Source organism: Hibiscus syriacus, unplaced genomic scaffold (genome assembly GCF_006381635.1).
Source record: "Hibiscus syriacus cultivar Baekdansim isolate YM2019G1 unplaced genomic scaffold, ASM638163v2 tig00000538_pilon, whole genome shotgun sequence".
Lineage (NCBI taxonomy): Eukaryota > Viridiplantae > Streptophyta > Magnoliopsida > Malvales > Malvaceae > Hibiscus > Hibiscus syriacus.
The window spans coordinates 79,175-91,982 of record NW_024061797.1 but is presented as its reverse complement, the minus strand read 5'-3'; the positions used below and the strand labels follow the sequence as shown (position 1 = coordinate 91,982).

The 12,808-nt window shown below is 29.6% G+C and overlaps 1 protein-coding gene and 1 pseudogene across 1 annotated transcript; one reads left to right on the top strand and one right to left on the bottom strand.

Moving 5' to 3' along the window:
* Nucleotides 1–1,442: 1,442 nt before the first annotated feature.
* On the bottom strand, nucleotides 1,443–2,230 carry LOC120208138 (ethylene-responsive transcription factor 1B-like). Its single transcript, XM_039207486.1, has one exon. The coding sequence runs from the start codon at nucleotides 2,142–2,144 to the stop codon at nucleotides 1,509–1,511; it is 636 nt and encodes a 211-aa protein (XP_039063417.1). The 5' UTR covers nucleotides 2,145–2,230; the 3' UTR covers nucleotides 1,443–1,508.
* Nucleotides 2,231–10,993: 8,763 nt separating this feature from the next.
* Nucleotides 10,994–12,444, top strand: LOC120207972 (annotated as a pseudogene).
* The last annotated feature ends 364 nt before the right edge of the window (nucleotides 12,445–12,808 follow it).

Here is a 12,808-nt window from a genome sequence, read left to right as displayed (position 1 = left end):
AGAAGATAAAAGAAAGAATGTCAGTGATGACGAAAGCAGAAGGAAAAAAAATACATTTTTCAAAGTATTAATTGAAAAATAATTAGGCTAGGCATCGAGAAACTGGCAAAGAAAAAATAATAACAAAGTGACTATATATTTGCCAATTAGAGACAAAGTCAATTTAGAACATGTCATTAATTCACTAAATAAAGATTGGTCTAATTATGCAATTGATAACAATCCAAAGAATTTTATTAACATCTCAGAGCACCATTCACCTGGAACCTTCCTTTCACTTTGAAATTAGACTCAAATAGTAATCAGCAAAAATCATTGGACTATTACTTCATCATCCATTTTGTTTAAATGTTATAATTATAATTTAAATATCGTATTTTAGTTTTAAGACGTTAAATTTATGCACTATTTCTTATTTGAGAATATTGGTCTCTCTTCTAGTTTTTGTTTAATTTCATCATTAATTTTTAACCTATTAACATTTTAAAAAAGAAAAATAATATTTTTAGTCTTTTGTGTGTACAGTTTTTATTAATCTAATCCTTAAAAAACTATAAACATAGATGATTGAAAAATTATTTAATTAATAATATTTTTTATTTTAAAGATTAAATTTCAAAATACCATACGTCAATTTCTGACTATTCCAAAGAGTTAATATTAGATTTCGTCATAAAAATAAGTAAATTCATTAATAATAATAATAATAATCCATAAATGAAACTAAGAATAATACACCATTTGCATGGCATTGATAAATCGGTATAATCCATATACCAAAGGAATATCTAACCATTTTTATTATATATATCATATTATGTTTACACATGATGCTTTATACTAATTTTCATTTTGTATTTACGTGTAAAATAAATAAAATACCGATGTATAAAAAAACATTAAATAATAATGAAGTATACATTCAAGAAGAGTTGATATTCTAATAGAAAAAGTTGATACGATGACCATCAGTAGGTTTATTTTACAAAAAATTAGATTTCAGAAAATGGTTTCCATAAAACGAATTATAATTTTTGGAAATCATTTTTCGGTATTTGGATGTGCTCTGTAAACCATTTTCTATTGGTTTATACATTTATAAATTGTGATGAAAATTATTTACATAACATCATTCAAACACTGATTTGATTATTAAAAATAAATGACTCTGGTTTGATTATTTTAATTTTTTTTGTAAACTTATTAAGTATTTTAAGTGATACAACAAAGTGTTATTTTTTCTAGAGGTTACGGATTAGAACAATTATGTTTATAAAGTGTGTGCATTATTAATTGTTAAGAAAGTTATAAATAAATATTATCATCTAATCGCCCTAGATTATTAATTTTTTTTGTAATTTACAGTGAATTTTATAAAAAAATTAAGGCAAAATTAAAATGCTAACCTTAATTCTTTACACTTACAAATGGCAACAAAATAAAAATAAATTACTAAAACTAGAAGTAGATGAGCAACAACCTATATTATAAATGTACGTGTATTTGATTCACCAATGTGCAGCAGCTTGATCAGAAGTAGTGAGGAGTTGCTCCAAGAAATCATCCCCTAAGTCCTCAAATACCACCTCATTGTTAATCCTCACACTGCGGTCACCGCCGCCACCGTCTCTTTCTTTCCTGTTTCTGCTCATTATCTTCCTCTTCATCGAGTGTTTTCTCTTCAAAGCCACCACCGGCGAACACCCTTCGTCTTGGCTACACTTCATTTCTTTTAAGGATTCCAGTACTTTCTCCTCCGGAAAGTTGAGTACAGCTGCGGAGCCTCTCATCGTGAAAGCCGCCTGATCATAAGCCATAGCTGCTGCTTCCGCGCTGTCGAATGTTCCGAGCCAAACCCTTATCCCGTTTCGGGTTGAATCCCTTATCTCCGCCGCGAACTTCCCCCACGGTCGCCGTCTTACGCCTCGGTAAACCTTCTCTTTGGTCGCAATTTCGGCCTCCGTGGAGCTAACCTCTGGTGTTTCTTGTTTAACCTCCGCTAGTAGCCCGTATAAAAGCATCTCCTCGGAGTCATTCTCGTTGAAAGGAAGTGAAGTTTGATCCATTGGGAAAAACTCCGATGACCCTAACGATGATTCCGATGAACAATTCGAATTTGGAGAGTGAAAAAGGAAGGAATCCATCGTGTTCTTTAAGGTTTCTGTAAGAGTTTTCTCTGTTTTTCACTCTGTTATGTAAGTGTTGAGATGCAGGGCAAAGAACACTTGAGGCTTTGGGTTGCCCTTTTATAAACGAGAGGAGTCGAAGGGGGGTTTAACTGTAATTAAAACATTTTTTGACAAGTGGCAAAGGATGCTGACATGGCATTATAATGTTTATTCGTTATTTTTGTGGTTCCTACTGTAAGTTTAGAATGGACACGTGGGTCAACTCGGGGCGTGACGGCCAAAGTTAGAGTAAGTGACGTGGGTGGATGACCTCACTTTTTGTTGGAGACGAGGCAAGCATGGGGACCATTGTCCACTTTGTCATCATCCCTCGTGGAAAGACAACCTGATAGGTGGTTAAGAACTACTTTTTCTTTTTTTTTTTAGATGTTTTAATTTTTCGATTAAAATATATATCTAACATTTTATTCATTAATTATTTTTAGATCACTCATTAAAAAATTATTATCCTTTACTTGTGAGTTCTTTAAGTTTTGATTTTTTTACCTAACTCGTCATTACATGTAAAATTAAAGTGTTTTAGGATTATTTTTTTAGAATTAAAGTATTTGGTTTCACTTATATATAAATAGATTTTTGTAATCAAAGTATTTTGAGATTATTTTCTTAGAATTATGGTTTTATATTTTATACAAAATGAGAATGAAGACTCAAACCAAAATTGTGCACTGAGAATAGATAAGTTCTCAAAATTGAAGTGTTGAGACTGTTTGATTTCTAAAAATTGAATAAATTTTTAAATTTTCTTTTGTTTTCCTAGAAAAATGACGGAAAGAAATGAAGAATATGATCACATGCCACACGTTACACATTTATTGGGTAATTTTTTTTAGAAAATTGCATAATTTAGACATTTGTTTTATATTAAAACCTTCATGTATTAATGTTGTCTTTTTACGTGTAATCATATTATAAAACTGAGTGGAATTAATTTTATTAAAATAAATTATCATAATATTAATATTTTAATACTATACATTTTAAAATATTAACATTAAAAAATCTCTTAAATTAAAATTTTTCAACATACCCTAATTATTTGAAAAAATGACAAAAATAGTGTAATATTTGATGTTGAAATCACATAGACAAGAATGTAGGATACATTTCTATCCAAGATTGTTCAATGAATTGGGGCAAACATCCAAGGAATAGTGGCTCCATGATTTGACAATTAAAAGCAATCTCGACTTGGAATAAACCTTTTCCACTTATTCATGTAAAATGGGAAACAAAATAAGGGTTTCACATTGGAATTTTTTTTAGCTAAAAGTGATTACAAAGTAGTATTTGTTATAAGTACTCTTAACCATTTAATAATGAACATTCAATCATTCTTGCAATCGTTGGTGTTCGAACACATAATCTCTAGGAACAATAACAATTCCTTTAACCACTAAGGTAAATTGTTACTTTGACTCCTAATATTTTATTTGAGGAAAAAAAAGTAAGTTAACAAATTATTTTTTAGCTAAAGTGATTAACAAAGTAGTATAATATATGATATTCTCAACCATTTGACTATAAACATTCAATCACCCTTGGAGTCATTGGTGTTTTAACCCATGACCTCTAGGAACAATAACGATTCCTTTAACTATCGGGTTAAGTTGGTTCGTGTCAATTAATAAATGATTAATGTACCAAAATAGGGGTCTTTTCCCTAAAATGAGACTTTAGATGTAAAAATGCTTAAAAATGATTATTTAATCAAACATTAAACGTAATTGTTTGACATTATGCCTAAAATTTTCATAAGCATGCAACATATAAATATTAGGGTAAACTACTTATTCGGTAATATATATATTACTTAGTTTCAATTTTGGCCACTTATTTATTATTATTTTTAAATGATACCTAATATTATATTTTGATACCGTTTTAGTCATCCACTGTTAAAAAATTAACGGTAATACTAACATGTCACCCTAAGTTAATGTCGTGTCAACATAAAAAAATAAAAATAATTATCATGTCAGCATCACCATTACTTTTGTAACGAATGGTGACCAAAACATAATGTTGGATATGATTTTAAAAGAATTAGTTAGGTGACCAAAATAAAAACTAATTAGTAGATGGGTGATCAAATATATATTTTATATTAAATATTATTGTTCTTGGATGATAATTTACAACCAACACGAGTCACGGAGGAATTGAGGAAAAACAAAGAAGATGGTTGATAATTATTGCTATTGTTGGATAATCTTTCTATTAAGTTAGGTGTATGTTTAATAAATACACAAATGAAATCAAGATGATCATCATTGCAATTCAATTATATGATGCATTGTTGATAAAAAAAGGGTTCAATCAACAGAAAAGTAATGTCGTTTGTCAATTAAACTTCCGTGGAGTTTAATTTGCATGGATGGTAACGATTATTAATATGGGAACCGTCAAGTTTTAATTTCATGCATGATTTTCTCAATGAGTCTAATAAATTAATCCGTGGAGCTTAATTTCATGCATAATATTGATATTTTATTAATACAAATATTATATTTATAATAAGAATCAACTACCTCATTAGTTAAAGAAGTGGTTATTATTCTTAGAGATTTCGAGTTCGAGTATGACATTTACAGAAGTGTTTGAACATTCATTATTAAATCGTTGAAAGTCTATTGAACCGTTCTACCCTGTAATCACCTCAAACTAATTTAAAAATATTACATTTATAACATAATAATATTTTATAATATAAATTATATATTTTTACATTAAATAATATCAATATCTAAATATAAAATATACTAATATTTATGTTATAAGTATATTAATATTAAAATATTAGAATATATTGTCATCTTAAAACCCAAGTTTAAGTTCAACCACCTACAATTTCTAATTTTTCATTGGATGAAATTAATTTAATAATAAAATTAAATAATATTAATTTAATAAATAAAATATTTTTATTGACGTGACATTCTCACGTCATCACTTTTAGACATGTAATATATGTCATGTCAATACATTATATATGTAATATGTACTTGTTATTATTTATGTGCATGTAACGTTACATCAATATTTTGGACACATATGACTTCATGTTAATGACAAGTGTAAGCATTTAATCAATTACAATGCACCCAAGAGAAAATGGAGACAATAGTTACATAAAAAACTCATACATAAAATAAAAATATTAAATCTGAAGATACGAAGAAAAATGAAATATTCCACTGAAAATGACGTCTAACATCAAAAGAACCAATAACCTTTATAAGATTTTTGTCTATGTCGAACAAGACGCTTTACAAAGTGATAAGGAATGATCGAATCAAACAATTTGGTAAATTGTTGGGCTACACAATTTTGATTATATCGGTGAACAAATTTTTACCGAAAGGAGATTTAAATGACGTCTAACATCAAAAGAACCAATAACCTTTATAAGACTTTTTGTCTATGTCGAACAAGACACTTTACAAAGTGATAAGGAATGATAAGCGAATCAAACAATTTGGTAAATTGTTGGGCTACAATTGATTATATCGGCGAACAATTTTTACCGAAAAGGAGATTTAACAATATGTGACCACCGACAAACCAATCAAAAATAATGTTGCGAAGATCTTTATGCGAACACCATACACCGTTGAAGTATATGAAAAAAACATACCAAAAGTAAAAATAAACGGTCACAAGAATAGAAAAAACATGTCAAAAGAGAAAACTTTAAAGAGACATACGAAAATTGTAGAATTTTCTACTTATCTTACAAATGATAAAATTACAATTCAATGTAATTAGTGATCATAATTGTAATTTTAACTTTATATATTTTTTCTTGAAAATTTGTTGACCGTTTAGATGATAACCCTCTAGAAAAAGTTAGGTTTGGTGCAATCTTTAATGAGTTGTCAACCACATCCTTTCTTAATAAAAACGAGATACATATGAAACGACACCAAAATCATAAGTTGTTATTCTTAAGGGTAAACTATTTCTGAGGTCATTAAATTATGAGGTTGATTCTATTTTAACTATTGAACAAAAATTGTCAATTAGGTCAAAATTATAAATTTGATTTTAATTAAATCACTAGTCTTTAACTGTTAAGGAATTATTATTGGAGTAAACAATGTGTATAATAATATATTTTATCATCAATTTGATCTCAATTTTAAAAATAATTTAATAAATTAAATTTAATTAATCTTGTAATGAGATGATTGGTCAACAAATTAGGGAAATGAGGATGAGAACGTGGACTCAAAGTTGGAACCTAGGTGGTATATGTCATAAGTGCACTTAATCGCTGACAAACTTCTATACTTGGTTAATTGTTATGTAAGATTCTTTTAGAAATATGAATAAGGATGGAATTGAGGGGATTCAAACTTGAATCGAACCGAGTCGATCGTTGAATGGATGATGCACGCGTGCAAAGGAATTGTGTTGCCACATTCAATCAGAAAGGAAAGGAAAAAGAATGACTCTTTAGATACCCTTCAAAATGAGTTTTCATTTTCAATGTGAAATGACATGCTCTTACACTATTTAAACATTTCTTTGAACAAAATAATTAAATAATATTATTAACTAAACTTTTAATTTATTCATCAGTCAGTTTTAGTAAATAAGAGCTTCTTGGCAAAATATATTGTATAGTTCATATTTATTTTTCTACTTTTTTTTATTAATTTGAGTGATTGGTTAGCAAGCAGTGATGCCAACAGATTCATGGTACATGGTCTAAATTGTAGATTTTCCAATCTTCACCTTGTAATAATTATCAGCCAATTTGGCCCACTTTACACTTGTCCATTATCTCCAATATCTTATTTCCCAGCCGCCACGCTCTGGTCACTTTTCGGCCATACAAAAACAAGGATAAACTATGTATTTATGTCATCCAATTATCACTTTAATTCTGTTTTGCTCACCTAACTATTATTATTTTCAAAATCATACTTAAAGTCATATTTTGGTTCCGTTTTGGTCACTCTCCATCAAAAATTTATCATAAGGTAATACCACATCATCAAAAAAAATTACCTATCATTAATTCTATATATTTATAAGGGGTGACTAAAACGAAATCAAAACGTAACGTTATATGATTTTGGAAAAAAAATAAAATAGTTAAGTGATTAAAACAAACCAAAATGATAGTTAAGTGACTAAGTACGTAGTTTACTCTAAAATAAAATCATAGGCATATTATTATATTTTTTATTTTTTATTTGGTAATATACAGATAGTATAATATAATTTAATTAGTTAAAAAAATCATTTGTACTTATGTTTGTATAAGTATAGATATATATTAATAAAATAATATTATGGTTAAAAATACCACTTATAATCTATACTTAATAGGAATATATTAAAATATTTTTAAATAAGAAGTAAACCCAATAATTAATATTTTAAAATAAACATATTCAGCTACATATTATATTTTAATTGAAAATAAATAAAATAAAATTATTAATATATTTTGAATCAATTTAAGCCTTAAGCCTCAAACTGCAGAAATTTTGGTTCAAACCTATTCATTAGGTGTCAATTTCATCCAACTGTTTACATAATAGAATGGATGGTAACGGCCCCATTTTACCTAATATATGGTCTAATCTTGGTTTTAGTCTCTTTACTATGTTAAAACTTAAGATGACTACTTAACTTTAATTTAACATAATCTATTCCCTCTATTTTTATAAAGTTATTAGTAGGTCCAATTGCTATCATCTCAATCGTTGCCATTAAATTTAAAATGTGAAACTTTTTAAAATAATTTTAAGCATTTAATTGACTTATAAACTTATTATTGGCTTAACATGGATAAACATAACTATATGATTAAATAATAGTTAAAAAATTACACCACTACTATAAGAATAGCAATTAAGATGTTATTTTTAGGAATTAGTAAAAAAAAAATCAACGTCATATCATATGGAATAGATTATATATTAGGGTAAGATTTGACATAGTTTAACCTTAGCTATTTCCACATATGAAAGAAAATAATAATACTTATAAACGTAAAGATTATAAAGAGTACAAATAAAATATCTATTGGATCCCAAAGTTGATATCTACAAATTACAAAAGGATTATCTCTCTAAAATAATTATCTGCCGTAATTAAAGACTTAGACCTACCATATACTTATAGGCAAGGAAACATGATTTTATGTTAGGGGTGAACTTTTAAATTTTAGGGGTGAACCAACATACAAAATTGTAGGAGGCGAAAACAGTTATCAATAAAAAAAATTCAAAAATATAAGAAATATATGAACTTGAAATTTTCAGGGGGACAACTACCCCTAACCCCTTTCGGTCTTATCCCTGCCAGGACAAACGCAAAATTTTATGTTAAAGGGCGAACTTCTAAAATTTTAAGGAGCTGAACTTATAAAATTTTACGGGTAAAAATATATTCTATAGAAAATACAAAAAAAAATTGAAATATATAATAACTTAAAATTTTCAAGAGGGCCACTCACTCTCCTACTTATGATATGCAATTATACATATACTTTTTTAGCTTACATAAATTTAAAATCGTTAGATAAGTCAATAGACAGATGAGATTAACAGTGAAATGAGAATATATTCACTAAAAAAACAGAGTTAATCTCAATTTTTTATTTTCACTAATCCAATTATTTTAAATATATAAAATTAAAAACTTTACCCTATAAGTCGATCATAATCTTATATAAATAATACTACTTGATTTGAATTAATTTTTTTATGGACAGGAGTCTCAAGCTTCAATTATTCGTCAAACCCCTATTAAGTTCACATTTTAAACGTGGTAATAGTGAGGTTTTTTCCTTAAGAAATATTTGTTGTATCTTTTTAAGCACAAAACGATGTTATTTATGTCTTGAACCGAAGAAGCAATTATGTTAGTTGTGGTTAGGCTCAATGCACCTCTAATTAGGCTCTGATTGATGGCTTCTTTTCGCCTTTATTCTCATCCATTCCTTGAAGTCTTTGTTTTTTGACGGTGACAAATTGAATTTTATTGTGTAACATTGATTTAAATAAAAATATATTTAAGGATAATAATCAATTAAAATTAATGAAAACTATCTTTTATGAAAGTATTTATTTTTCAATATTTTATAAATACCTTTAAACTTTAATATTTTAAATTTATTATTATACTCTTGATATTTTTTAATTTTTACTTTTTTAAATTTTCATAGTATTTTTATTTTAACTAATATTTAATATTTGTTTCTGAATCATTAAGATTTTCAGTCGATCATATTGGTATTTCAAAAACTCTCAAAAAATTAATACTAACGATATAAAAGTCGAATGACATGATCTTTCATCCAATCATAAAGGGATGAAGTATTCATAATCATCACAATCTCATCATAAATTTTTTAATACAAATGATATATTGGGTTCATTTCATACCTATGGTACATAAGAAATAAAAACTTCGAACCTCAATAATACTCCGCTCAAATCAGAATAAATGAATCATTTACAACTATTATAAATTATTTCTACAGTTAAACTTCAATAATTTTAATTTGTCTGACTTTTAAATTTAGATATTAATAAACATATACTATATCTGGTATGAGTACATGTTTACCTTGTATATATTTACAGGTAAGATGGAATACAATTAGTGCTCGTTAATAATTCACAAGCTTAATGTTATAGGTAAACATATAGTATATATAACATATATATATATATATATATACATATATTCGGTTGGTCAAGCTATACATCTTTATTCACTCAAATTCCTTAAGCTACAAATTCTAGACTCATTAAGAACACTCACTTTCCTTCTCCTAGAGTTCCTCTTCTCCTCTAGTCTAGATAAGATTAGGATTAGATAAGTAAAATGCCTCCTCAAATGCAGTTTTTTTACCTTTATTTTTTATTAGTCTTAGATAATTATAAGATAATATTTTTTTTAAAAAAAACTCTTCATGATTTGACAATAAATGCTCAAATACCTCGTAGACATCGTGTTCGAACTTGAAACCTCTAGAAATAACAACCATCCTTTAACTACCGCAATCTATGGAAGGAAAAAGCCAATACACCCAATTAGTCGATTTTGGAGATCAGCCTCATTCATTTGTGATGCATGTGGTCTTGAGGGACACTTTCTTTCCTATATATGTTCTCCATGCAACCTTTCAGCCCATAAAAGTATGCATTTCCTTGCCACCCCCCATGTTAGAAATCCCCCGACATGAACACCCAATTTCTCACAAATATTCCTTCCACAATATGAATCTATGATTTTTGATTGTGGACTTTGTGGTTCTAAAGTGAATATAGAGTAAGGGAGTTGGTCTTGCTTAAATGCATGTTTATTGTCCATGTAAAATGTGATTTACAGAAGATAGATCGGTTCCATGTAATTGCTTCAAACCCAATTATAGCATTGAATCCTCGATCCTCGTCCATCACCAATCATTCTTCACGACAATCTTAATATCAAATGTTCGTATTTTATTTGTGATAATTGATGGTTAAACTTTAAGGTGGCAACTGGTGCCAAGTTGTGTCACAAGATTACAAAAATAAGGTCTAAAAAGACCGCCATTAATGGTTAGGTGTGATATTTCTCGACAGTTCTGGTTCATAGAACATGATAGATTGTAGATATCAGAGTAATGTCATTTATGACATATATAAGTGATACGTGGAATGTTGCTTGGTCACTGGCCAAGTCTACGACATTGACTTGGGAAACGTTGCTGCCTTCATTCTACTGATAACAGAGAGGACTTCTCTTTGATCAAAAACAGGCTTACTATACCAACAATTTCAGACTAAGATTAACACGATGGAATAGAAACTGGTGAATTTCAAGCAGATTACGATCGCCAAAGTGAAGTAAATGCTTTCGACGATACAAAAGCCGGTGTTAAAGGACTAGTAGATTCAGGGATCACAAATCCCTCGTATGTTCATTGATCAAGACTTCATCCTTGAAAAAACCACCGATTCTTCCAATTCCCGACTCAGTGTCCCAACCATAGACCTCCAAGCCATCAATGAAGATTCAACTGCTCGTGCCGAGTTAATAAAGCAAGTGGAAAGTGCTTGTGCGGATTGGGGTTTCTTTCAGGTCGTCAACCATGGGATTCCATCCAGTGTTTTGGATGAAATGATTGATGGAATCCGTGAGTTTCATGAACAAGACACTGAGATAAAGAAAGGGTTTTATACACGCGATCCATCTCGTAAGGTGATGTATCTAAGCAACTATGATTTGTTCAAATCCAAAGCTGCTAATTGGAGGGACAGTTTGGTTTGTATCACGGTCTGTGACAATCCTCCTCAACCTGCAGATTTGCCTGAAGTTTGCAGGTACGCGGTTGTAGATTACGTTACTCTAATTCAGGTGCGAGTGTCCGGATATATTCGATATAAGCCATTTTTTTTGTCAATTGCATTGCAGAGATATAGTGATGGATTACACCAAGCAAGTAACGACATTGTCGTTCACATTGTTTGAACTCCTGTCTGAAGCTCTTGGGGTTAACAACCCTAGTTGCCTTAAAGACATGGGTTGCACTGACTATGTTCCTCATTGGTCACTATTATCCTCCATGCCCTGAACCAGAATCAACAATGGGAACCTCCAATCACAAAGACAATAACATCATCACCATTCTTCTACAAGATCAAATGGGTGGTCTGCAAGTTCTTCATCAGAATCAATGGGTTGATGTTCCCTGCAGACCCGGAGCTTTGGTTGTAAATGTTGGAGATCTTCTAACAGGCAAGTCCATCCTCATGAATCTTGAACATTGTATCCATGACATGGTAATCATTGTATTCATGTTGTTTCCGTGTTATAATGCGAAGCTCATCTCGAACGACAAGTTCAAAAGTGTGAATCACAGGGTGTTAGCGAAACGAGCAGGACCTAGGATATCGGCGGCATGTTTCTTGAGGATGCCGGGAAATGGATCGACTTATGGACCAATCAAGGACTTGTTATCTGAGAACAATCCTCCGATCTACAGAGATATCTTGATCAAAGACTATCTGTCGGAGTTCTACTCGAAAGGTCTCGATGGTAGCGGTGGACTTGGACGTTTCAAGCTGTGAAAGTTGGTCTACATAAGATCAGTGTAGCCAAGAAACTTGAGAATTGCAGAAGAGATGCTGGTTCTTGATTACTTTTTAAATAAATTTTTATGGATATGGTTATAAATATATGATGTTCTGCCTTCTAATCATGGTAAAACTACTCTGTCCCCCCCCCCAAGTACCTATGTCTAATATCGAGTTTGCTCTGAATGTTTGAATTATTGTTATTATGCAAGTAAGATCTCCAATGTGCTGCCTCGAACTCAACATAAAATATTGGAATCAGCTTTCGATTTTGATGTAATTCGAATATTATTTATGCATGTTTGGTCCCGGTTAGGATCAATGGAATTTATTTATGTTTTCATTTTAATCGATAGAGAAATGGAGAAAAAATATCAAACAAAATAGGTAATGACAGAACAACTTTGAGCTCACTCAACATATAATGCAGATTACCTAATGACATCTGTGTCTTACCTAATTCACATCCAATTTTCATTTGTTCACATTGTTAAGTTATTTTCTATATTAGTTTCATTGCAATATTTTTTG

Excerpts from the sequence above, each read along its gene's own strand:
- LOC120208138 (XM_039207486.1), bottom strand. The coding sequence starts at position 2,144 with ATGGATTCCTTCCTTTTTCACTCTCCAAATTCGAATTGTTCATCGGAA.